This window comes from Fusarium musae, chromosome 3, assembly GCF_019915245.1.
Source record: "Fusarium musae strain F31 chromosome 3, whole genome shotgun sequence".
Taxonomy (NCBI): domain Eukaryota; kingdom Fungi; phylum Ascomycota; class Sordariomycetes; order Hypocreales; family Nectriaceae; genus Fusarium; species Fusarium musae.
Window position 1 is genome coordinate 1,301,938 of NC_058389.1, and position 26,550 is coordinate 1,328,487.

Below are 26,550 nucleotides of genomic sequence, written 5' to 3' on the forward strand. Positions count from 1 at the left end.
GAACTCTGTCATGGACCGCCCAAACGGGGGCGGCCCTGGTGCCGCCGCGGCTACTAGCAGGGCAGAGCGATTTGAGGATGAAAAACGCCGTATAATAGAGAGCTGCTTTAACAAGAAGGATGTTGATGGTTCTCGTAAGTTATGCTGTTGAAGCCAACCCTAAACTCAACGACATGAGCTCCTAGCTCAAAGAAACACAATGTCGCGAGAGTTTGGGTATAAGGCTCTTAAACTCATACTCAACGTCCAGCTGGCTGATGGCCTTGACCAGTTCTTGAAACATACATAACTCATATCCGCATTACCGAATACTCCTCTTATCCTACGACCCCTCCTCCACCTCAGGCTCGGAATGCTGAAGGTCAAAAACCTCGAATAATAATAGTAGCCGTGCGCAAGTCCGGCCGAGTTCGCCTGCACAAGTCAAAAGAAAACGCTAATGGATCGTTTTCAATCGGAAAAACGTGGAATCTTGATGACCTCTCGCGCATTGAATCTTACACTGGCCCCCAGGCCATCCCAGACCACCGGGACTGGGCTGGCGACACCGGTTTTCAAGTGACACTCGGGAAGCCATACTTCTGGCATGCTCAGACGGACAAGGAAAAGAAATTCTTCATTGCTAGTCTTATCAAGATATACGGGAAATACACGGGTGGCAAGACGCCGGAGCTTGCAAATTTTGAACAAAAGGAGTATGATCAAGTTATGGGAGCAACAAGACGACCGGCTACAGGTGGTTCTCGGCCGCCACCTCCTCCTATAGCTGAGCAACCTTCGAGTCAGATGGCGAGCGCCCCTCCTCGTCCAACCCATCCGATGCATCCTTCGCATCAAGGACTCTCAGGAAGTGGTCCTCAAGACGCACCCCAGTACAGGACGCCGCCTACTCGCCCAGCACACCCAAATCTTGGCCCTTCACCTGTCGGAAGTTTCGATTCAACCACTTCGAGAGAAAGGCCGCCCCAACCTCGGTGGATGGCTCAGAGCAACAAGAGTCAGGATTCGGTTGCCACCTCCATGGCTACCAGGAGTGATGATGGGTCAAGTTTACCACCGCGCTCTCGCAATGGCATAAACGGCCCAGGGGCGTATGGGAGATTTGCAGAGCCCCATGAATCCCGGGCACCAGCTGTTCTTACACCCCCTCAGCCACAGTCTTCGCCCAAGTCGAAACCACCTGCTATTCTGTCTCCTCCTCAACCTCCACAGCCTGTTCCTTCACCACTTCAATTAGATAGACCACCCCCCGAAAGGAGACGACCGCCCATGGATCCAACTCGCCCTCATGATCGGGACTTGGTTCCCCCACCACTGATTAGTCCTGGGAACAAAGAACCAATGGCTCCTCCGCCTCGCAGCAGCGAACGCGTTGTGCCGAGAATGGACAATGCAAGCCAGAAATCGACAAGCAGTTCATTCACGGGGAGCACATTAGATCGAGAAGTGGCACCACCTCCCACAGGACGACTACCAGACCCACCAAAGCGTGAGCCACTTCCCATGCCTTCGTCCCTTAGGCCTGGATCAGGACCGAACAACCCCCAACAAGCTTATACACCCAACCCTCCCTCACATCACCCGCCAACTAATGTAACAAATCAAACTCCAAGTCCTGCTCCAGGCAATGGACCCAGCCCTGCACCAGCCCGTACGCCCAGCCCGGCTCGTGGACCCAGCCCTGCAGCCGCCCGTGCTCCTAGTCCTACGCCAGCTCTCGTACCCAACACTTCGCAAGCACAGGCTCAAGCACCAATCCCCGCTCAAGCTCTGTCTCCAGGCTCTGGAGCAGGTTCTTCTGATGTCTCGCCGATGACAGTGAGCGTGCCAAGATTTGCAAACTTACAACCACCCCCTGATTTGTCCAAGCAAGAGCCGGTTCAGCCAGCGGAAGAGCCATCACCTGGGGAGCGTGCAGTGACACCTTCTGATCGCGAATCTAACCCATCACCAGCAGAGACAGTCGACGAATCCAGGCCAGGCCTCGGTCCTATGATCAGAGCCAAAAAGTCCAGAAATGAGATCGCCGGTGCATTGTGGAAGGCTGCGTCTGCGGCCAACGCTGCAACTGCCTTCAAACCCAGGCCTGGTGGTGCTGGTGAACGTATGCGCCTACTGAAGAGTAAGACTGAAGAGGGGCCAGATGGGATCAATAGTGTTGTCCCTGCGCCACCCAGACCGTCTTCCAAGGGTGTAGATACCCCCTCTGAACAACCTACACCAGAAGAAACACCTAAAGCTGAGGAAGAGGCCAAACAATTGGAGCAAGTTAAACCCGCGGAGCAGTCCAAGTCTGCGAACCGTAATTCGCTTGTTCCTGAAGTCAAGATTAGTCTCCCAACGAGTAGGCCGACGAGTTCGCATGGGCCGCCGCAGGAAGTGCAAAAGGCAACCGAACCTGAAAAGAAGGAGACCCGCCGCTCCATCAATGCAGGCAACGATATGAAATACCTGCAGACATTGGGGGTCAACCCGTCTATTCTAGATGAGAGGAGTGATGACTTTGCTCAATGGTTGGATTTCTTTGGCTGGATTCCAGGAGAACAAATGCGATCACGCAATGTGGAAGAAATGAGAGCTGACCTAGAGCGGGAGCTGAATAAAGCTCAGGCTGGTGGCTGGCTGGCTCGTTTCCGCGAAGAGGATGAACGCGTTGATGCCATCAAGGCTGGGCTTGATGTTGCTATGGCTGAGTGTGAGGAGCTTGACAACTTGCTCACACTCTACTCAGTCGAGCTTTCGGTATGTTGTCCTAAAATATGCTCGAAATGTTACTAATCATGAACAGACCCTTTCAGATGACATCGCTTACATCGAAGCCCAGGGCCAAGGTCTTCAAGTTCAAACTGCCAACCAAAAGTTACTCAAGAAAGAGCTTGAGTCTTTGCTTGAGACCTGTGCTATCACATCGAATGAGCTTGAAGTCCTCAGATCTGCACCTTTGGATGACTTAGGCGGCTTACAAAACGTCGAATCTTCTCTTGTAACACTTTATAAGGCAATGGTTAAGATTGATCCTGCGCGTAGTGGAGCTGATCAAGAGAAGGCCGATATTACTGCCGAGACAAACCAGAGTGGCCTCAATCCTGACTTCAAGCAGATGCGGATTGTCCAAGAGAAGAAGCTTGTTTATGACCAAGAAAGCGCCATGTTCATTGGCAGATTGGTCGCCTTTATGTCCCGGCAATTTGATCATGCTTTTACAGAAACCAAGCTTGCCATGGAGGGAGCTTTGTCCAGAAAGGTGGATCCTATACACCACGAGCTTGGCCGCGATATTCTTTGGCAATTTAGCCCTCTCATGCTATACGCTCGAGATATGCATCCCGATGAGTGGAACCAGCTCATTCAAATTTATCAAGATAAGGGTCAACCTGTTTACCGAGTTGAGTTTCAGGCTACGATTGCGTCTTGGCGTAGGAATGCCAGACAGGCAACTGGAGAAGAGGCTGAAATTCTGTTCACGTCCGCAGTCGAGAAGCATCAAGAAGGAGGTGTGGCTACCACTGCCAGGAAGTTGACTGTAAAGCGGAGCGGAACTCTGGCGAGAGCTCTGCGATCTCCTCGAGAAGACGGTGGCCACAAACCAAAGGCCGACAAGGGAGTGAATGATAATAAGAACCCGCCTCACGAAGTCTTTACTGGAGTTCTGGATAATCTCATCCCACTGATACAGATGGAGCAAAACTTCATCATCGACTTCTTCCATGCGACCACGCTTGAGCAGATAGATTTCCCAGATGCTGTTGCCACAACAACACCTTCTGATCGTGGAGGAACTGATTTAAGAAGACCCCGACTAATGGAACCCGATCGAGAACTTGCCAGACGTATCCTGCGCGCAATGGAGGTGATCTTTACCTTCCTGGAATCGGAACTGCTGCGTCTTATGGAGTGGGTTGTCGGGCAGGGCCCAATGTAAGTTTAAATCCTCTGATATCATGGTGTTGAAGAGCATACTAACGGCTATTCAGCCAAGGGATTGGAGTCCTAGCGACTATCGAGAAGTACTCTGCCGAGGTTGGACAGTCCAACCAAGAGTATGTCAACACACTATTGCAAAAACTTCATGGGCACTTGGAACTGCGATTCAAGAAATTCGTTGACGACCAACTTCGGGCCATTGAGGAGACCAAGGTCAAGATTAGCAAGCGAAAGGGTGTTATTGCATTCATCCGGCTTTTCCCTCTTTTCTCAGCAGCTGTGGAGGAGATGCTGCTCGGTGTTGACACCACACTGCCTATTCGAAGTACTGTTGATCGCGAGTATGACCGAATACTGAAGACCATGTTTGACTCACTCATGGTCATTGCGCGAGAGAATCCCGGTGTCAGTGCGACAGCCGGCTCGGTTGACCCAGAGGACAAGGAAGCCCTCAACTTCCATATCCTCCTGATTGAGAACATGAACCACTTCCTTGAGGAGACGGATACACGAGGCCTGGACGTCCTCGAGGAATGGAAGGAAAAGGCCAACACGACATATTACGAGCATATGAATCTATATCTTGATGCAGTCATGCGGCGACCACTCGGAAAGATTCTGGAACACCTCGAGAACATGGAAGCCCAGTTGCAGACAGGCAAATCACCAGCATCAATTGCTGCGCAGCCTTCCAACAGCAAGACGGTTTTCAATAAGGTTTTGAGCAACTACGACTCCAAGGAAGTGCGAAAGGGCATCGAGGCGCTGCGTAAACGTGTTGAGAAGCACTTTGGCGATGCCGATGAACCAGGACTAAGCCGAGGATTGGTGATCAAGGTGCTGGAAGAGTGCGAAAAGTTCTACGAAAAGGTTGAGAGACGGGTCGGCAATGTGACGACCAACGTATATGGTGGTGATGTTCTCTTCGAGTGGCCTCGAGCCGACGTCAAGGCGGCTTTTCGTTGAGTTTGGTGCTTAGAGCGAATGGGAACATGATGATGAACTTGCTGTACGAATACTATATTCTCTAGGTATATTGGCATGCTTGATCAGCCATGGATGGGTAAGGTAGTATATGAGGCGCGTTTCGTGGTGTCGAGCGTTTTGAGGAATGGACTTTATATATCTCGGTATATTTATTGATCTCTACAAATCTCTGCGATACTTGCTTGGCTGGAGTCTGTCTTATCATGGAGTCGTATTTATACTTGGTTGGTTTCCTCCGTCTTATACTATTCTTCTAATTATAGGCCTCGTTACTGAGGCGCGATCATTAATTGCCCCCACTACTTTACGCGTCGCGAGCTTGGACATGCAGGGAAGCTACGCCACTTAACGCCCTCGAGCCCTTGTAGCTCCACTTCATCATCGACATTACATCGAAGTTGCCTGAATATATCATGTTCATCCACTCCACGGACAATATGTCGACTTTCATATGCTGCTTTACTTGAACTCAAGCCCAAAAACTACTGTATCACGTCGTTGAGCGACTTTAACGCGGCAATCATGACGCCCAAAACCCGCTCAGGCGGTAAACCCGCACCAAGTCGTGTCTACCATTCAACACCCGCGCAACAGCAAGCACAGTTCCCCGCGCGTAGAAAGGTTGTTCGAACATATGGGAAACAAAATCGGAAGAAGCAGGCGGAAACACCCTCGAGACTTTTTCGACAACAAACCTTGACTCAATTCGACTTTGTATCGAGCTTGGAAGGGAACGAGGACCCGATCGTCCTGAGTGATAGTGAACAGGATGAAATGCAGTCAGACAAGGAACAAGAAGACCAAGAAGAAGACGAGGAGCCTGTTTCGAGCGGGCGGAAACGACGAGCGAAAGCGAAAGTCACTTCTAACAAGAATGAGCGAGCCAAGCGAAGACGGACATTGGGCGATGATACAGAGGAACAGCCAAAACCGAAAAAGGAAAGGAAATCGAGCCGACGTAAGACGATGGGAGATGCACCTAGTTCGGCCTACCATACACAGACTTTGACCCAATTCCTCGGCCGCGATCCAGCCCACGCCGAGTTTATCAAGGATTCTGAAGATGAAGATAATGATGACGACTTCCAGCAATGGTTGGGCGATGCGGCTAGTCCAAGTCCACGAAAGACCCGAAAACAGAAGAACGTTTCACCTGCCAAGAATCAGAAAACTCCAAAATCGATATTGAAGCGTAGGCCAGAAGAACCAACTCTTCAGCGGGAAGAGTCTATTGTGCCACAGACACCTCAGAAGCAGACACCGCACAAGAATGTTCAAGCAACAGAAATACCTTCCTCGAGCCAGCTGTCTGCGCCGCCTAGCATATCGTCAACACCCGCTAGCATGATGCTGGAACGCTATGGTCCACCAGACCTTGCCAATCCGTCGCCTCTCAAAGGAAAGACATCTTCACCAGCGAACCCATCTCCGCTGAAGGAGCTAAGAGGACGACCTAAGACAACATCGTCGCCTCGAAAGCACGAGCGCATCATCCAGGATTCTTACGCCACCGACAGTTGGGGGTCTACTAACCGTACACCTCTCAAGGAACTACCTGTGGATTCGCCGAACAAGACACCAAGAACTCCAAAAGGCGTCATTGAACCGTTTGAAACATCGTCTTCTGCGATGGACGAGCTGGAGACGCCTACCAAGTCCAGAAGGAGGAGGAGTAGTGAACTCGGTGGAAGTCAGAGGAGTGGTAGCCCCACGCCAAGGATGAAGCGAGTATCACCAGGCAGTGGAAAAAAGAAGGTCATGCTCGAGATACCTGATTCTGAGGATGAGGAGGATGAAGACTTTGGTGACGAGAACGACGAAAACGCTTTCGTTGCTGGTGCTGAAACGCAACTCGTTATGAGCGAGATTGCTTCATCTGAGGAAGAGGTCATTAGAGCATCCTCCTCTTCTATGCAAACGACGAGCGTTAAAACTAAACGACAAGCCGTTGCAACCATTTCCTCTGAGGAATCGTCTGGCTCAAATGGTCAAGCATCAACATCAACCTCTTCACTCCTGTCTCTGAGTTCTCGACCTACTACACTGCCCCCTACACTCCCTCCCCTCTCAGCAACTCCCCAGGCCAAGAGCCGCCCCCGACCAGCAAAGCCTGTTCGCAAACCCATCCACCGTCCTCTTCCGCCAACTCAAACTCAGCCACTAGAATCTCAGCGTGTACCACTGGCAACCCTTCAATCACTGCCCCCTGCATCGGCTCGTACAGACGTGCTCCTGTCGCTACCCCAGGACATTATCGATGATGTGATAGAAGGTTACCAGGCTGATCTTATACTCAACTTTAAAATACCGGCACAAGTGGTTCGCTTCTGGCTCTACGATGGGGACCTGTTGCGATTTATGGCTTGCGCTGACCCTGGTCGTGTTACTGAAGGTCCAGCCTGGCGTTATCACCTGACTCAAGTATACGAACTGAACAACCCTGTTGAGGGAGATGATATGCGGGAAGAGGGATGGATCGACGGTGATACTGCTCGCTATGTCTATTTCCCACCTGCTGTCGTAGGTCAGTTGCTCTGGAACTTACGGCATGCTCTGTTTAAAGAGAATACACCAGGAGACGAACCAACACAGACTCAAGCTACAGTCGAAGATGATGACAGTGGACGAGTTGATCTCTTTGCCAACTCTTCACAACCTCTACCAGCGGACAAGACGCCCGTCCCTTCCTCAAGCATGAGCGTGTCACAGCAAGTCGAAGCCCAACTGAAGAGTGACTTCGCTCAATCAACCCAGTTCCCAACTTCGGACGATATTCTCGTTCCCTCAACCCCCGAGGAGGAAAACAACAACAACAACAATGAAAATACTACTCCCCCAACCACCCACATCGCTTCTTCTCCCACAACCATCAAACCTCCTCCTCGTCGTACCCCCTTTGCAGCATCTTCTTACCGCGCTACCCGCCCTTCACTAAGTAGTGCCTCCAAACGACCTGCCGTCCGCCCATCTCAGGCAACTACCGTCTCTCAGTCTTCCACCCCTGAGCAACACTCGTCGTCCGTTCGCCGCCCACCGCTACACTCTTCCAGCAGTATAGGTCTTCCTGAGGGCCTCTTGGACGAGGATGATGACGATGACGCCCTGCATCTGCTGTCGGGGTACAATCCAGGCTCGTCGCAGCTGCTGACAAAGAGCCAGATGCTGCCGGACAGCTTGTTGCGTGACGACACAAGGGTTCCGCCTGAAATCTGGGACTCGGATGACGATGATGATGAACGATTGTAGAATTTTGGCATGACTCTTTGATTTATTTCTGCGTTTTTTTGTATCTTTTGCCCTAGGACAAGTGTAAGATGCGTGTAAGGGAAGAACGTAGGATAGCCTCGTTTTTCACTTATTGGACATGTATGTATGAATGGCTGAACTGTAAGCTTTGGAGTTGGGAGCATTGGCTTAACTATATTCTGTCGTCAATAATCAACGCAACTAATAACGCGAAACACGAATAGTATTTACGCAGCCACTGTGGCGTTGAGATAAGGATAGGCAAACACACAATTTCATCTCTATAACTACTTTGCCTAAAGGCGGTATCTTAATCATTGCCCTGCCTCTCCTTCGTTGTTCCTTGGGAAGAGGCTTCAAAAATATGCCATGCCGTTCCTGTGCTTCTCATAAAAACAAGTCCTGCGCCGTCCCCCAAGCCATGCAATATTGTGTTACTGTGGGCGCCACGTCAGATGCCCTGTCTATTTCCATCATTTCGGACCTTCGTGGGGGCGTATTGTTTCATCAGGGGCATCAAGCGAATATAAAAACTTTTCCTGCCAAGTCGTCCAAGAAAAGAGCATCGTTGTCATCGTTCTGTTGCTCAGGTGCCTTGAGAGGCCCTAGGCATTGTGTCGTGCAGTACTTCGGAAGATAAACCAATCTACGACAGATGGAACGCTCCCTGGCCTTCCTTGACTGCTGTGAAAAGCTGCTTCCTCATGATCTCAATGGTAGAGTAGTCTGGAAGCTTCAAGTAGTTGACACACGTCATGACACTAGGGAGGTAGTCGTCGGACGTATAAGGGTGCTCACTTGGTTTGCAGACCACAGTGAACATAGGTGTCAGAGACTTGAATCCTAGGGAAAGTTAGAAATTGACCATCAACAACCGGAAGACGAAACATACCTCCAATGGGGAGCTTCGGACTTCCAGTGGTGAACTGTAAGAAGTCACGGCGCTGCGAAGCATCAAATTCGCTCATTGTATGGAGCAGATTCTTGACGGTCTCGCTATCCATGTTGTAACCATGATCGGCCTTGATCGAATCAAGGAGAGCTGATGAACTGTTAGCATATATCAGAGGTAAAACTGTAGGACTATACATACTCTCAAGTGACCAGTCCTCATCTACACGGCCAAACAAGGTGACCAACTCATCTGGCGTGAAAGCACTCAGTGCAGAGTAGGGGAATACCTGTGAGAATCCAGCACGGAAGGCATCAACTTGGCGGCGAACACCAGACCCAAGAGTCATATCAATGACCTTCTCCAGATACGAGTCCACATTGTCAATAGTAACTCGTTTTTGGGAACCATTATCCTCCAGCTGAATATTAGGATAACCTGGCAAAGTGAAGTCGAGACAAAGGTCATCAAGCTTGACGCCATCGATAGTAATGCTTTGTGTGTCGGCAACCTTTTGTGCTGGTGTACGATTGGGGTCTTCATCGATTTCCTTCTTGGCCAAGGCAAACTGCTTGATGGCCTTCAATGAACGAGCAAGGACAGGATCGACAATTTTCACAGCCCCCAATGATGGTTTGACTCCAGATGAAACTGCATCCCCAATGCGGAAGAAGATGGGGTTGAAGTGAAGATCGATGATTCGGGAGTCAATCATGGACCGCGCAACAAACTTTCCAAGCATCTTGAAAAGATGCAGAATCCGCTCTCCGTTAGGTGTCCCAGCCTCTTCATCGCTCTGCGGCCGAGGGAAGAGCCCAGTGGCTCCAGACACAAACTCATCAGAGCCGTTCGAATCGACCTCGCGCCAGAGTTTGAGCTTCCTCTTTGAGAACTCTTTCGAGACTGTTGAGTAGAACTCGAGAGTGGGACCAAGACCAGTGCCCACCTCCTCGAAATACTCCACTTCTAGGATACTCTGTGAAGCACCATATAGCTCCATGACTTTCAAGGCCGATTCAAGGATCTTCTGACGTGAGATCCTAACTTTTTGTCGTTGAAGGCGACCGAGGAATGGCCGTTCGTTATTTCGATCTCTTCGGTTGTCCTCCGCAGACTGGGTATTCTGCCACCTCGCCATTGATCGGGCATATCCGAAAGATGTAGATTGAAGGAATAAATGTCGAGTCTCAAATGGGAAGAGGAAGGGATAAAGGCGAGCTAAATCCTCCGCCCAACTAGGTAGACAGTTGCTGGCAACAATCAAGGGCTCCTCCAACTGACGATTCAACTTCGCTGTGAGTTTCGTGTTGACGAACTGTGATAACGGCTCAACATTCAGGCCAATAACGCTGTTCTTTTTCTCAATCAAAACATCTTCAATGTTCGAGTTGAGATCGTGAAGAATGTTTAATAGGCGTAAAATTGATGACGTTGTTGGGTTCTTGGCAAGGGAAGCGGGGATTCCATGTTCATCTTCACCATCAGCTTCCGTGTTTGAAGAAAATGAAAGAGATTCCGCAGGAGGTGGCCCAGGTACACGCTTGAACTTGATTGGGTGCACAGTTGACCAGATGCTTCTGCTTAGATGCTCATCTGAGTTAGAAGCTGAAGTATGGACAGCGCGGTAGATGGTAGTCTCATTGGGGATCAGCTTGTTGTCAAGACTGAACTCGATGTGCCAATCTTGGGGCACTGCCTGGAGAGCGGACGCATAAGACATTGGCCTCGACGATGACAAGGCTGGAGTAGGTGTGCCTTGAGAGCCAACTGAGGGTCCACCCGCACGGCTAGGTACACCAGATCCAGTTGGTGTCGCGATTCGAGTGCCATCTTCCTTGCGTGCGGTGACATGGCCGCCAGTAGCGACCTCCATGTTGACAGCAGAAGTATCCTCAGGCGTCGATTCCTCTTGCATGTCTTCTTCGAGCTCACCAACAATGGCATCCAATGCACCGCTGTCTCCGACGTCATCGTCATCAGTCAGCTGCTTCTCGTCGGCGCATTCTAGTGTATCTTGCATTTCCTCGTCATCAACAGGCGGAGGCCGAGGCGCCGGGGGTGTATTAGCGGCGCCATGCCGTCTTGAAGAGCGTCTCAGCGCCCCTTTATCGCGAGACGGCCCAGCAGATTGGTCTGGTGTGGCAGGGGCAGCCTGTGACTTTGATTTGCGAAGTGCTTGGGAGCCAGATGGCGTAGCAACAGCAGGCGGCGGCGGTATCGGAGGTCCCGAGAAAGGGCCTGATCGTTCAGCTGCTGCTAGACGGGCTGCTGCTGCGCTACTCAGAGGAAGACCCGCGCTGTTTGCCATAGCGGCAAGTGCTCGAGCAACTCCATCCCTGCGGGCGGAGCCACGAGATCGCTCATTGATACTGATCCTAGGCCGTAAATAGTCATCGAGGGATTTGAAAGTCGCGATGGCATGAATTGACACCATTATATTACGATAAGGTCGAGGTATTTCGGATTCATCATCGGCAACAAGACGAAGTCGAATCTGCTTCCCAAGCATGGAAGCAGGACTACTGTGGTTGCCGTCAAATGTGTTATGATGCACCGTAATAACCTCAAAATGCTCTGACCTACTGAGCAAGTCCTGAAGCTTGTGAATCATGACGCTGAAAGGCGTTGCCGGAGATTCTGCAGTTGCAGTTTTTGGCTTCGCTTTGACGGTGTATGCCATGAAGACTTCTAGGAACGTTGACTGGGCGGCACGGGCCAGTTTCTCGTCTGGGTTGCTGAAAACCTCTAGAAGCACACGGACAAGACCAGATGCCAGAAGTTCTGCGCTCGTAACACTTTCCAAGACGTCGGTATCGAAATATGATGCAAGCTTGGTGAAGAGTTCCCTTCCTTTATCGGCCGTAACGTTGCTGGGCATCGGCTTGAGATAGAAGGCCTCAAGCTCACCAGCCAAATCTGAAAGAGCATCAAGGATTGCTGTTGCCTTGAGCTTCATAGCCTGGCCATGGCCTTCAGTCTCATGGGTCTCCAAGAACTTCTTGGCGACGTCTCGAGTTCGAGATTTCATGGATCGCACGTCGGAGACAAGACGATGGAGAGGGACCTCGAGAGACATGGTAGATCCCCGGGAGCTAACAGGGGACATATCCTCATTCTGCGCCTCGCCATTCTCGTTATCATGCTCTTCGTCTTCGTCCTCATCATCAGAGGACTCGCGTTCCTCATCTTCTTCGTCCTCCTCATGCTCAGATTCCTGGTCTGAGGACTGTTCGTTGTCTTGTTCAGTTGCTTGTTCGCCCTGAGACTCCTGTTTTTCACCCTTGCCTGGCTTCTCTTCAACTGCGTCTTCCTCCTCAGCAATCTTGGTGATCTCAAGAAAGACTCCTTCGCGATAGAATTGATACCGGTAGATCTTGTCGAGTCTGCTTAGTAGCAGCTCGGCCGCTTGCAGACCAAGCATAACCAGAGATGCGTGGTCTTGTTGTGAAAGAATGGAAGCGAGGAAAGAGGCATAAGGTACCGGAGTAAGCGCCTCAACCAAGATGTCCTCATCAAGATTCGAGAGCATCTTCAATTGTGCTGTGAGGACTTTTTGGCGGACGCTCAAGTTGACAGTACTGGAGAACGCATCCGTCAAAGTAGGGAAGATGATGAGCGCAAATCGGCGAACTTCGTCTTTGCACTCTTCAAGAAGCTCAATGCGCTTCTCATTCGTAGACCTGCGGTTTCTTCCCCCACTGGCTGCCGAGTTTGTAGGATCTGCCGAGGCTTGAAGTTCGACAAAATCACCATATGAGGGATCTGCATTTCGTGGTAGGTTAGGTAGTAATTCGCAAATGACATTGAGCGTCTCAATGATCTGATCTCGGGGCCGATGGATTAGAGCCTGCATGATTATAACACTGTCCAGTTTGGAGGCAACATCTTCGGTACCGCTGGGTGGTGAAACCCCAGTCAGGATTTGATACAATGTCTCTACCACATTAAGCTTGAAGAGCTCTGCGGAAAGACGAGGGCTAGCTCGCGCAGTGAATGCCAAAACTCGGAGAAATTGTGTATGGATACTGGAGCCAATCATGTTGGTCGTACCGGGAACAAGAAGTCGCAGCACACCTCGAAGAAGGTCGACGCTAACAAGTTCCTCAAGTTTGGAGGGTTGGTACTTGAAACTCTCGACGATGCCAGAAACGCAAAGCGAGGCCTGCTCCACGACCCGCTGATCACTGCTATTGAGAACGTTGAGAAGTGTAGGCATAACATCTCGCACTACTGGGAAAGAGTCTTCGGGGATGTTGCGGCAACAGTTTGCTGCGGTAGTAACGGCAGTTCTCTGCGTGCCGGTAGCAAAAAAGTCGAGATAAGACAAACAAGCAGTAAGGCCACCCTCACGAACGATACTGGCAGGATATTCGACTGATATCTTTTCCAATGTGCTCAGGGCCTGCTCTGCCAAATCGATAAAAGAAATTTCGAGAAGTTTTTGGCACAGGACAGGGACGGCGCTTCCATAGACGACGTTCGCAACACTGGCAGGCAAAGCCTCCATCAAATTTGCCAAGCAACGGCACGCGAGCAACATGATTTCGGGGCTTTCTTCTTTGTTCATGAGGGAAACCAGCTCCTTAACATACGCATCGGGAGAGAAGTGGCCAGAGAGGTTGTCTTCGTTGGAAACTAGAAGTATTTCTGATAGCTCCTGCAGAGCTATTAGCTGCACTGAGAGATCATCAACTCGCAGATTGTGAAGAATCTCCCGGAATCGAGATGTTAGGCCGGACATCATCCCTGTGAGTGCTCTAAGTGTGCTGGATAAACTGCCTGGAGGGCCACCAAATCCGCCAAAAGGATCGTCTTCGTCGTCTTCGTCTTCGTCGTACCTTCGTGATCCCTCTTCATCTTCGTCCTCGTCATTGTCTTCGCTATCGTCATCGTCGTGGTGATCGATGGGAGGAGGAGGGGGTGGTGGTGGTCCTGGGTCTTTGTTCTCGTCGGTACCCGTCATCGGTGTATCTTGATCAACTGCGCTGTCAAGATTCCGTTTCGATCTTCGGGTGGTCAAAGTTGTACCAGATGTGGTTTCTACAGTCATCGTCAGTTCTGTGTCTCAGCAATTCCAACTTACCCACGGGATATACAAACCTGATGGAGGTCCCGTGGTTTTCTTAGAACGGCTCGATTTTCTGCTAGAAGAACCTGAGGGGATGGAGGGCTCTGGAGGATGCGCAGATCCGGGTTGGTTGTTACTAGGGTCGTTAATACGTTGAATCTAAGCCATCAGCTATAAGCACTTTGCATCAAAGACTTACTCCGGGCTGTCCATATCAACAGCGGGCTTTCCTTTTCGCCGAGATCGGGAAGTGATGTGATTGTTATTGTTGGCGTTTGGAGGTGGAACGGCTTCGGGGATCTTTTGTCTCTTGGACCGTCGACCTGAAGACCCAGAGGGTGGTAATGCGTCGTTGGGGCTCTTCTCGGCGGCGAGCCCTTTTCGCTTGCGTGTGGATGGAGTAGTGGAGGGTATGGCCGGGACGTCAGCAGCGGCAGGAGCAATATTGTTAGTTTGGGCTGCCTGACTCGCTGCTTGACGAGCCGAAGATCTGGTGATTCTAGAAGACATAATTGTCGTGAGCTTGAGGATACATCTGCGTTAAGGCAAATAATGGGGAAGATGTGAGAGATGATGTTGACGGATGTTGCACGGAGGATGGAGGGAGAAGAAGAAGAAGGAGAAAGAGGAAACACGAGCACGAGCCGTGGCTGAAAAGTCAAATACTTCGAAGACAGTGTTTGCTCTACAAAAGCCTATGTTATGGCCAAGGATGACAGAGCTTTGTCAGTGAAGAAGGCTATTGAACAGCTATAGCTAGCTGAAAGACAGTTTTTGGGCCAACGTCAAAAAAGTCTGGGTGGACAAAAACAGCAGTTGACTGTAAACAGGCGTGTGTGCGTGCAAGTTTCATGGGGAGTGCGAAATGCGTTTTGCGGTTTCTTGTCTCGATGTGCGTGAATCAGCAACGTAGCAGAGCAGCGGCGGTGCTGGGATGACGAGGGTGTCTGTCCCGTTTGAGCGACGCAAAGAGCGGAGCGACAGGGTGAGTAACAGACAAGACGAGATGGAGACGCAAACGCAGGCGCAAGGCAGATGATACGAAGTGAAGAAATGAAAAGTGAAGTGCAGCGATATGATGTGAAGTGAAGCAAACGTAGGCCAGTGCAGTGCAGTTGAGTGACAGTAGAAGTCAAGGATGAAGATGGACGGACAACAGACGGGGGAAGGATAAAAGGGTTGACCCTACCTATGGGCTGAAGAAGCGGCGGAAGCGGGAGAGAGATTGGCAGTTGAGGTTGTCGAGGTAGAAGGAAGTCGCACTTCGTTATCACCTGCCGATGTTCGTTCTGCCATGCCCAGACGACCTACGCCATCAGGAAGGCAGCGGGCAGGCGCGGGCGCGGCGGGGTCGTTGTTTCTCTCCGAAAGTCGAGAAGGCGATGAACTGATGACGAGAGCGATAGCGGGTTATCGATTAAGGTAAGGTAAGGTAGGTATTTACGGTGTAGAGATGATGCGGTCTAAGGATATCTTTCTGTGCTGCAGATGAGGCCAGACTTGAAGTTACAGAATAAAGTCTCGAAGAGAAATGCCACTCTGGAGGTGAGAATAAGATGAGAGGAGGAGAAAGGTGAGTGGTGTTTTTTGGGTTTTGGGTTTTGGGTTTACAGATACGAGTCTTGTCTGGGGGGAGAAGAGGGAGGATGATGGCTCTTCAATTGGATGGATGTGGTGGTTGACGGACGGTCAAGTCGGGTTGACGTGTGTGAGCTGGTCGACTCCACTATCTGCGGCCCTGAGGACACTGGACACACGGCTCGAGGCGAAAAACACATGCGGCACTGAGTGTACGGAGTACGACCTGAGGTACGTTGCGATAAAGCTGGAGACTTGTCATGTATTCCACGAACTCGAGGCACTGTGATTCTGTTGAGCCAGCCTTATCGACTGCAAGCAAACATGCACTGTGCCGGCTCAGAGAGGGGCTGAGGGGCCTCTGTTCTAACATGGCCCGGTGGTCTTGTGCCGTTTCTGTTCACATTACATGATGCATTTATCATTCCTTTCAGTCATAACTGTTGTCATACATTGAATAACCACACATGGAGTCCCCTTAAGAACGATCTAGCACTGGAATGATCTCCCATGTAAATATACAGTCCATAGTGATTCAACATCACGAAACAATGTTATCAAGGTGCGGCTTGAGATCCGTTCTCAGCATGTGGAGCGGCCCGCTTAGGTCCATAGGGGCGTCTATACCTTTACTCAGTAAAACCCACTGGAGAAGTCACGCTAATGAATGTGGCAACTATCCATCAATCTCTAGGTGCCTAAGGTAAGGTAGCCATCAACATCGGATATTGCACGGCTGAATGGGTCAAGAGAGCCTCAAGCTCCTTGACTAAAATTTTCTGTAGTTTGATAGAAATCATGTTCGTAGCACAAAAATGAGACGGTTAACAGACTCTGGCTCACTGAGGCTTATCGTCATTCTCGGATGATTCATTATGTCGCTGTTTGGATACCTAACTTTGTGCTGCCCGCGTGACAACAAGGTACTTTGAGCTTTAGATCTTGTTGCACTAGACGGGATAGAGGAACAGACTACATTAGTATTTGCATAAGATCTAAGCTTATTATGGTTTTCAGAAGAACACCTCTGGCCATAATAAGATCAACGAGATATGCTCGAAACCAATGTCATCTGGTGGACGCACAACGCATTACTAACAAGAACCACAAACTGATGTCACTTATAACTATACCCACACTGGTTGAATTTTTTACTGAATTGATTAGAATATCATTCGAGATTGTTCTTTGATTTTGCATCGGTTGGGCTATTCATCGCCCCATTACAACCTCTATCTCATGGCTTCAAGCTATCCTTACCACCCTCAAACTCAGCAACATCATACTCCTCGGGATACTTATCCAGCATCTCCTTAAGCTCCTTCATCTGCGCCTTCAAATCATCTGTCAACTCTTCGTAGATATCCTCAAACATGCCCCGAATCGGGGGCTTCTTCTCCCGCTCTGCCTCACTGAACGCCTTCAATATCTCCTTGCGAAGATCACTGCGAGCCTCCTTCTCCTTGGCCTCATCCCAGATGCCTTTCGCTTCCATCCACTTTCGTAGTCGAGTGATAGGGTTGTCGCGACGCTTCCAGTCTTCAACTTCTACACGCGCACGGTAGGCGAACGAGTCATCTGATGTGCTGTGATGAGAGACACGGTAGGTCATGGCTTCAATGAGAACTGGCTTCCCACCATCTTCAAGGGCCATCTCACGTGCCTTCTTTGTAGCTTCTCTGACGGCCCAGATATCGTTACCATCTATTCGGATGGTATCGATACCGTAGCCGATACCACGGCTGGCGATACCATCACCACGGTATTGGTCTAGTGTAGGCGTTGAGATAGCATATCCGTTGTTTCTGCAGATGAAGATAACAGGGCACGATCGTGTTGCGGCAATGTTAAGAGCAGCATGGAAGTCTCCTTCACTAGCCGCACCCTCACCAAAGTATGCCGCTACCACACGAGCTTTGGAGCTGGGGTCTTGAAGCCTTTGCATCTTGAGAGCATAAGCGGCACCGGAAGCCTGGGGAAGCTGTGTCGCTAATGGAGACGAAATTGAATGCTATTCCACCGTGTTAGTTTTGGATTGGTGGTTTCAGCCCGCATCACACTTACAATATTCAGCTCTTTGCTTCCGTAATGGACAGGCATGCTGCGTCCTCGACTTGGGTCGTTCTTGTTACCAAACAACTGGCTCATGAAATCTTTGGCTGTAAACCCTCGCTCCTTAAACACGCCTTGCTCTCTGTATTGACAGAACATAACATCGTCTTTGTCGAGCACGCTTGAACTTCCAATGCTGACGGCCTCCTCGCCAGCACTAACCATATAGAAGCTCAATCGACCTTGTCTTTGCGCATCAAACATAATCAGGTCCATAATCGAGATGAAGACCATATCTTTGTATAGACGAATAACCTCCTCATCGGAGATATCAGGTTTGAACGATTCATCCACCACAACTCCATGCTGGTCTACAACGCGATACGTCGATAAGGCAGGATACGACTCGGGATCTTCGAACTTGAGAGAGCTTGTGAACGCGCTTTTCAAAGCACCAGGAAAGGAGACAAAGTTGGAATTGGGCCGTTGCGATACACTGCTGGCTGATCGGATAGTAATGGGTGTTACATGTGGCCTAGAAAGGGTGACCCGCCGCAGGGCGACTTGACGCAGAGCTCGGGACTTCATGATGGATGTGTATGTGGGTGCTTGGGTTTCTGGGGTGTCAATTGGAATCTGGGCTATGTTTTCTTTTATTCAAATCACCGGACGTCAATGATACGCCAGATAGACAGTAGACCGTATTACCGAGGGGTTGTTGTGTCTGAGACCGCGAGGAAGCGACGTCATCCTGAGCCGACTCCAACCCGTGAAAGCCGAGACGGCGAGATAGTAATAAGCCGTGGTTTGACGATGTTCGGCATCCTCAGCCAGTATTTGTTTCCAGGGGTGTCTTACTTCTTCGGCAATTGGTTGACTTGACTTGCTTGCCAAACCTTACACCGTGCCTCCAGACATGGCCAACCATTCATCATGTCATGTTTGATGCCAGCCATAAAGCCAAACCCATGATAGCCATGAGGAACCCAACTTATCCCCCACACAAAGTTCTTATCGCTCTCCCCCACACTCGCGATAAACTCCAGATCTCCATGGATGGATCCAGCCCCAGCTCTAGCATCTGCCACTTTTAATTGCAGCTGTCACCAGCTGCCAGTGAATCTCAACCACAGTCAATATGTAGCCATATGCACCATGGCAACCAGAACATAGAATCACTGTCAAAACTGACCAAGCATACAGTTGAAGTAATAGAGAAACATCTGCAACCTTGTAACTTCTAATCTCTGCACAACAACACCGTGAAAGACATCGCCAGGAGTAACATCTAATCTAGCTCTTCGAAACGATTTTCGATATGCCCGCCACTCCAGCAGTAGCCATCGCAATCGTTTTTCTTACCCTCTTCGCAATTTTTGCACTCCTTGCCTGGTGGTTGAAGACCCGGGTGCGCACCTTCATTCAAGCCATCTTTAAGCACCGCCAAGAAAAGAACAAGGGTAATGCTTCAACCGTTGCCAACTCTGGAGAAAGCGTCTAAAGGTGAGATGAGATATCCCTATTATCTTTCTTTAGTGCCAGTCTCTCGATTCGACATTGAGATCAATGTCAGCCACTGTGGCTACAAGGCTGGGGCGCCACGATTTCTGACCCACCGCAAAACTCCAACTCTCAGCCTCGTATGATTTTCGAACTGACCTCAACCAGAGCTTCCCATAACCTGCGAGGCCCAACCACATTCACAATGGCCTCGCGTACAGCCCTCCGGGGTCTCTCCCGCACATTAAAACCCTCGAGATGCTCTCCTACTTTCGTTCGGCCATTTTACTCTACCAATGCCGTCCGTGGCGACAAATCAACCCCTACATCTGATCGACCTACCCACTTTGGATATGAGACTGTCACAGAAGCAGAGAAGCAGCAGCGTGTTGCTGGTGTATTTACAAGTGTCGCCGAATCCTACGATAAGATGAATGATTTCATGTCTCTGGGTATTCATCGTCTATGGAAGTGCGTTCAGCCTCTTTATACCGCACGGTGTAACAAACTAACATTGAAACGTAGGGACTACTTTATCTCTTCCCTCAACCCCGGTGCTACGAATCCCCCTGGTCAACCTCAGCGCATTCTCGACGTTGCTGGCGGAACCGGCGATATCGCTTTCCGACACCTTCAGCACGCCCATGAGTTCAACTGCAATCCCAACGTCTCCGTTATTATCTCCGACATCAACCCCGACATGCTAGCAGTTGGTCGCCAGCGTTCTCTTGCACTCCCTGCGTCCCACCAATCTGCCCTCTCTTTTCTCGAGGCAAACGCCGAAGTCCTGCCCTCTCAGATTGAGGATAACTCGCTCGATCTTTACACAGTTGCCTTCGGTATTCGCAACTTCTCCAACATCCCAGCTGCTTTGAAGGAAGCCCACCGGGTTCTGAAGCCTGGTGGTGTATTTGCCTGCCTTGAGTTCTCAAAGGTTGACAAGCACCCCATCTTCAACACTATCTATAAGCAGTGGTCCTTCAAGGGCATTCCTTTGATCGGTCAACTAGTGGCAGGGGACCGCGACAGCTACCAGTATCTGGTCGAGAGTATTGAGAGATTTCCCAGCCAGACCGAGTTTAGAAACATGATCAAGGATGCAGGTTTTGTCGTTGCTGGAGAGGGCTACGAGGACCTGACTGGCGGTATTGCTGCTATTCACAAGGGAATGAAGCCCGTATGAGGTGGCTAAAAGATACACATGTAATTTAGTCTGTAAAATAGTCCATCAATCACGATCAGCATCACGAATAGTCAATCACAGTCTAGCATTGTACAATAGGAAGTTAATTCATTCCAAATCGTTCCTCAACCTACTCCCCCTAATCCAGCTTCCGTGAACGTCATCATCACATCCACGTCTCCGAAATGCTTTCCAGGGCCCAGAACGATGTTTTTTTTAATTCTCTTCACAACTGAACTCCATACAGGTCAAAACTAAAGAAGCCGTACCCTCGATGTCAAGGATTTTCGACTCCGAAATCTCATTAGGTACACGATACATGAAAACGAGGCCGGTGAGATATCCTCGCTTTTCCTGTTGCTTAAGCCCCTATCAGATCAGATCAAGGCGTAACAAGCAGGTGATGCCCAAAAAAAGCAGGCAAAGATAATAAAAGGCGCATGGAAAGAACCAGGGCCTCATAACGGTTGTTTAGTGACACTCAAATTTTGAGTATGGTATTAATCGGCGGCGGGTGTGGCGGGAGCAGCGGCAGGCGAAGAGGTGCCCGTCTCGCCCTTGAGGCCTCCTCGACCACGTCCACCCCGTCCACGATCTCCGCCACGGCCGCGACCACCACGTCCACCGCGTCGGTTAGATTCGGAATCACTGGCTCCTCCAGCGCTGCGATATCCACTGGTGTTGGTGGCACCGCCGCGTCCGCTGGCACCCCAGTTACCAGCACCACCTCGGTTGGCATATGTCTTGCCCTCGCGATGTTGGAAAATCTTGACCAAAGGCTTGGATCGATCCTCCTGGGTTCTAGTCTTGACATCCTCAGGAAGTCTGGCCAAAGCAGCATCACGGTCCTCTGTCGTCTTGAACTGAACAACCTTGTTTGAGTTACCCCACTTGTCAACCTTAAGAATCTTGTTCTTGTCCTCCTCGCTGAACAGATCTCGACACTGATCCTCGGTGTTGACATTCATAATGAAAAGACCGATGATGTCCGAGGCAGGTGTCTTGGGAGCGGGAGAAGAAACACGCTCAGGGTGCGCTGAACCATTAGCTGGAGCGGAAGCCGGAGCTGTGGCCTTCTCAGTGTCTTTGCTGGGCGGGGCGGGAGCAGGACTGTTCGAGCTTGGGGCAGGTTGGGGAGTCGCCGGCTTGGGAGGGCCGGGCAGAGGAGTTGCGACAGCAGGCTTAGCAGCCTGGACTGTTGAAGGCTGTCGGCTGGTAGGAGGGGGGACACTGGACTGGGTCGAGGGAGGGGTAGGAGAAGGAATACCAGCTGGGCCAGCTGTGGTGGGAGGAATTCCGGGCTGCTGCTTGGCGCCACGGTGAGAGAAGTTGAAGCCCTGAGCACGCATCTCAGTACCAATACGGCCATCCTGAATCTCGAGAACCAGGTAGCCAAAAGCCGCATCAGCAAGGTTAAAGTTCCACATATTCTTGAAGGCACTTTCGTCGACTTGTCCGAGGGAAGCCTGGCCAGCAGCCGGGCCGCCAAAGGGGTTGCCACCAGCAGCAGTGGTTGGCATCTTCTCGACGAGTTGCAGGGCATTCTTCAGAAGATTCTGTTGCGCCTCATTCTGTTGGATGGCAGGCTCCACCTCACTCTTGACAGTCTCCCAGACATCGTTAAAAGAAGCCTTGGAGGCAGCAAGCTTGCCACGGTAATGGTCGAGAGTAGGGTTGACGCTGAACTCATTGTAAGAGCTTCCATATCGGAAGTGGAGTCCGGCAGAGATAGAGAAGTCGGCCTTCAGGGTTACAGAGAGTTGATTCAAGATGCCCTCACGAGCAGGGGACGCATGTGTGATAAAGATGCGGGTTTCGGTAGGATCGTAAACTCGATGCGCCGTGTCGACAAGCTCACCCATTTGCAGGAGAGTTGTCCACATAGTACCCTGACCACCAGCAATGGTAGTACGACCTTCGCCATTGTCGAAAAGCTTATGCATGACAACAGCACCACCAAGACCAAGTAGTCGCAACTTGACACCGCCAACCTCTAGTAGCATTGATCGAGCCTCGTCGATGATGTGCAGGTTTGGGACCTTGTACTCGCCGGTTCGGAACTTCTCTAGTACTCGGACATCTTCGCAAGCGCCCCAGACGGTATAAACGGGAACATCAAGCTTGACCTCACCGCTGATAAGGAGAGGCAGCTCCGAGAGAGGAAGCTCATTTGGCGGAAATCGGGACTTTACGGGGCCTGGTCCTCCTTGTTGAATAGCCTTCTTTACGGGCTCCGAAATCAGGGGCGAATACTGAGCAACATGCTTAAGCGTCTTCTCGGCGATTCGTTCCAGGGAAGTGTCGTCGTAGAAACCAAAATCACCGGTGTGGATGATATGGTCAGCTCGGGCTTGTTTCGCAAGATCATTGAGTGATCTCAGATTTCCTATATGGTGTTCAGTGTTCGTCCAACTGAGTCGCCCGTAATCACCAACCTCGAACATCGGCAATACACAGAACTCTTAGAGGACCGGTTTGAAGGACGCGGCCCTGGTTGGGCAAAAGTGGTGCAGCACCAGTGGGAGGAAGACCACCAGCACCGTTCTGAAGGTAGCCTGGGCCCGGGTTGTTGTATGCTCGCGGCTGTTGGGGACGTGTTAGCTAATGTCTTCCTCAAAGTGGAAGACTGCGCAATCGGGGTGGTCGCATTTTCGTGGAAGTGCATATGAACGTGGAGTTGCGGATCTCGAAGTTGAGGCCATCTAACGGGGCGCAACGGCGGGACAACACGCGAGCGGGGAGAAGGCGGGCTTGGGAATAAGGCAACAAGGAGGATGCGAGAGAGGCAGAAATGGCCATGGGCTATCTGACAAGGTGTTGCAAATAATGCGAGCTTATGCTCGCATGTGGAAAGCCGTGAACAGTGCGAGGGAGATGGGCAAATAGCGGATAATAGAAGGGGCCATGTCATGGGAAGAGCACTCACAGCAGCCATTCTATCAATCAACTGATTCTATACACTCGAAGTCGGTCGGAGATTCGCGTGTTCGGATAATCGCGTGGGCGGTGAGAAAGGATGCTCTGATAATGAGATAGAGCTCCCGGAAGAGGATGAATGGGTATCAAAAGAGGTGACGATGTGGAATGGAAGACAGGGAGGCAATCACGGGGAGGTGGATTTTCGTAGCTGTAGCAAGGCTACCTCACCTCACAGGTAGAGATAATTTCTAGGTGGCCCCAAGAATCGGGAGTCAAGGCTTTACCCTTTTCGGACTAGCCGCATCAGCTTCACCTCTGACGAGGTGCCTGTCCGCCTCAGGAGTTATTTGGGCCTAGACCAGGGGAAGCTCATTCAGTGATGCTCTCGAAACGGTTAATGGTCGGCAATCGTAGAGACGACCGTTTGAGATCGAGTTCCTGTCACCACCGTTTTGCTCTGAAAACTCCTTACCCTGCACAAACAATACAACCTCAAAGGAAAACATATATCAATAGCAACGAGAAAGACGTCATAGTTTCTCTCATCGTTGCCTTTAGATAGGCAGGCTTTCTAAACCTTTGTCTTGATTCCTCCTAAGTATCCCATTTTATTTGAATGATCCGTAATCATAGCTCTCCATGCAGGCCGCTGATTGTTTAGGTCAAGGCTTCACCAAGACCAAGCATTTACTTTCTTGCCTATCCTGACTTGCCTATGCACCGAGCCACATAGCCAAGCCGATTCCTGACATTAAACCTTCATTCTAAAAGGCCATAAAGCCCGTCCTCATTTGTCGAATCCAATGGACAGTCCTGCATGACAATCAGACTCAGCCATACAATCATTTACACCGGGGTTCATACAGAGTAACAATCCTGGCTTCTGTTTTAATGTCCTTTACCTGAGGCCTAAAATAGCAAGTGAAAGAAAACATTGCATTCCTTGTTTATGGTCTGAGGAATAGTTGAAGCGCCAATGCGAGCTTACTATTAGCGGTTGAATGGCCTCAGGGAGCGAGAGAACTTCAGGCTTTAGACCAAGGGGCCATAATCACTGGTCTAAAGGCTTGCCAATATATACTGAACCTATCTTGGACTTTGAATCTTTCAGTATAGAGATTGTAAATTTTGTTGCCTCCAATAGCATTGGTATCTCGCAGTACCTAATAAGGTAAGGGTGTCAGTTATACGAAATCACATTCTACCTATGTATGGGTCTAAGACTATTATCAAGCAACCTTGTGGACAATCACATATGAAGATCATTAAAGAGGCCAGCTTGAGCAAGAAAACTGTAAGCCACGAAAGTTTGTTAACGGCTGTTTCGGTGCTTGATGTTCCTTTGAAGCTCCCTTCAGACGAAGGAGATCTGTGATGGTGCGGAGCGATGCCTACTTCCGAGTCCACAACCATCCCCGCATGATTTGAGTAGGTACTCCGTATATCTATCTCCCTTCTTGTTCAATACGTAATAACTTCAGCGGGGTAGACTTGTCCCTTGGAGCAATAGCGTTTGGACATCTAATGCAACTCTGTTTACCTTGGATTTGATACGACTTGAAAATGGACAAATCCCTAACCGATGCTGTAAAATTCTGTAAAAGAAACCCGGGAACTACTACGAAACAGGAATAAATCATATAGTAGACCACATTTTCACACGAAGATACAGAAAAAGCATGGGTCTCGCCTTGGCTCTTGGATATAGCTTTGTGCTGATCTGAGACAAGGATAACACCCACATGAGACCGATCATGCGGTCATCAAGCACTCTATCTATAACAGGAAACAAACAGCAAATGGACCATGAATTGCTTTAGGGAAACGAAACAAGCTTTGAGAAGAGTATGCTAAAGTTACACAGCCATTGGGCTGTAGACCAGGCTAAATTATCAGTATTCAGTTAAGCGGAAAATGAAGTAAGGCAATTATGTCTGAGTATAAATGCTGATATAGTAAAGGCCCTTTGGACAAATACAGCAAGTTCGCATCTTAAGAAGCTCCTATTTTTTTCTCTTTTATTATAAGTTCCTAATCACACTTGGCTTAGGCTGGCATCCATATAATGGTAAGATTCTGGTGAGGCACCCAGTGATTGCTGATACGGGCAGTTGACTAACCTCCACTACTATAATCGGCGTTTCCCTCCCTTCTTTGCGCATTCTGCCTACCAAATATCAAGTAGCTGATTTACGTACCTAGGCTTTACCTTTAAAATACTGATTGGAAGCCTTCGTCCAGGTTCCCCGAGTCTCATTCTTCTGCTCTATGGTCCTATTCATCCAATAGTGATACGAATAATAGCAGGTCCAGACAATACAGAACACATGAAGCCCAACGCACATGTGCCTCTGTTTCACTGATAGATACCTAATTATAGCTCGCGCTAGAAGCTCATTACGTGAAGAATGATCCAAACCAGGGTTCAACCGTGTCATTTGGTATGTGTTGAATGAAATGTTGTTCGTGTTGTCTGGAGCAGAAAGCCATGCCACAAGAGACATTCCTCACGGTTCAAAAGGACCGCGATTATTCGGTCCTGTTACCATGGCACCCCCTCAATGATATTAGCCGCTACGTTATGTGATATTCACCATCCATCACAGCAAGTAGGTTGCCATGCGCACCGCAGACGTGACAAGACCGTTCTTTCGGACATGAGAGACGAAGCCTTTTATTAAATCTGGCCAAGAAGAAAATGAGCCTGTCTGTCGGTTTCATTATGGGCAAGCAAGGATGGACCCTTTTTCAGGGCTCTTTACTCCTAGTTTTGATTCGAGGGATTGAAGGGGACATTGACCAGCCCAGCACAGACGTTCAGCGAGTTAGAAACTCAAAGCAAGGCTTGATGGCCGCATCCATATAGGCAATTTGGGTACCTGACACATGATTTATCAATCATGCACAGCTGTCTGATTAGCACGAATATCTGAACGGAAGCCAGGTTGTATGTTTATTCTTAGCAATGGATCCAAATGGATATCTTCAAGATACTTTCCGTCCAGAGTTATACCTTAGTGAGATAGATGTCCAACTCTGTTCCAGCATGGAACTCACTCACATGGGCCTGCGGCACTGAACCACCCCGACGGGCGCCAACTTTAGTGCAAGATAGCGCTGTGATACAGTGGAACAGCGCCTGATGACCCGCTGTAAGCGCCTCCACCACGTGACCTACCTTGACACGTCTCATGCCCCGGT

At 50.0% G+C, this 26,550-nt stretch overlaps 6 protein-coding genes across 6 annotated transcripts; 3 read left to right on the forward strand and 3 right to left on the reverse strand.

Moving 5' to 3' along the window:
• Window positions 1-10: 10 nt before the first annotated feature.
• On the forward strand, window positions 11-4,890 carry J7337_003874 (uncharacterized protein; the record flags this gene model as incomplete). Its single annotated transcript, XM_044821583.1, has 4 exons — window positions 11-134; window positions 386-2,742; window positions 2,789-3,918; window positions 3,975-4,890. The coding sequence occupies 4 exons, from the start codon at window positions 11-13 to the stop codon at window positions 4,888-4,890; spliced, it is 4,527 nt and encodes a 1,508-aa protein (XP_044682916.1).
• Window positions 4,891-5,433: 543 nt separating this feature from the next.
• J7337_003875 (uncharacterized protein) lies at window positions 5,434-8,157 on the forward strand (the record flags this gene model as incomplete). Its single annotated transcript, XM_044821584.1, has 1 exon — window positions 5,434-8,157. One exon carries the CDS (start codon window positions 5,434-5,436, stop codon window positions 8,155-8,157), a length of 2,724 nt encoding a protein of 907 aa, XP_044682917.1.
• A 646-nt stretch (window positions 8,158-8,803) lies between these two features.
• Window positions 8,804-14,627, reverse strand: J7337_003876 (uncharacterized protein; the record flags this gene model as incomplete). The annotated part of the gene is made up of 5 exons (XM_044821585.1): window positions 8,804-9,000; window positions 9,050-9,199; window positions 9,251-14,089; window positions 14,150-14,253; window positions 14,317-14,627. 5 exons carry the CDS (start codon window positions 14,625-14,627, stop codon window positions 8,804-8,806), a joined length of 5,601 nt encoding a protein of 1,866 aa, XP_044682918.1.
• Window positions 14,628-16,932: 2,305 nt separating this feature from the next.
• On the reverse strand, window positions 16,933-18,335 carry J7337_003877 (uncharacterized protein; the record flags this gene model as incomplete). Its single annotated transcript, XM_044821586.1, has 2 exons — window positions 16,933-17,706; window positions 17,760-18,335. 2 exons carry the CDS (start codon window positions 18,333-18,335, stop codon window positions 16,933-16,935), a joined length of 1,350 nt encoding a protein of 449 aa, XP_044682919.1.
• A 1,117-nt stretch (window positions 18,336-19,452) lies between these two features.
• Window positions 19,453-20,430, forward strand: J7337_003878 (uncharacterized protein; the record flags this gene model as incomplete). Its single annotated transcript, XM_044821587.1, has 2 exons — window positions 19,453-19,718; window positions 19,773-20,430. The coding sequence occupies 2 exons, from the start codon at window positions 19,453-19,455 to the stop codon at window positions 20,428-20,430; spliced, it is 924 nt and encodes a 307-aa protein (XP_044682920.1).
• Window positions 20,431-20,930: 500 nt separating this feature from the next.
• J7337_003879 (uncharacterized protein) lies at window positions 20,931-23,365 on the reverse strand (the record flags this gene model as incomplete). Its single annotated transcript, XM_044821588.1, has 3 exons — window positions 20,931-22,816; window positions 22,866-23,013; window positions 23,357-23,365. The coding sequence occupies 3 exons, from the start codon at window positions 23,363-23,365 to the stop codon at window positions 20,931-20,933; spliced, it is 2,043 nt and encodes a 680-aa protein (XP_044682921.1).
• Window positions 23,366-26,550: the final 3,185 nt, after the last annotated feature.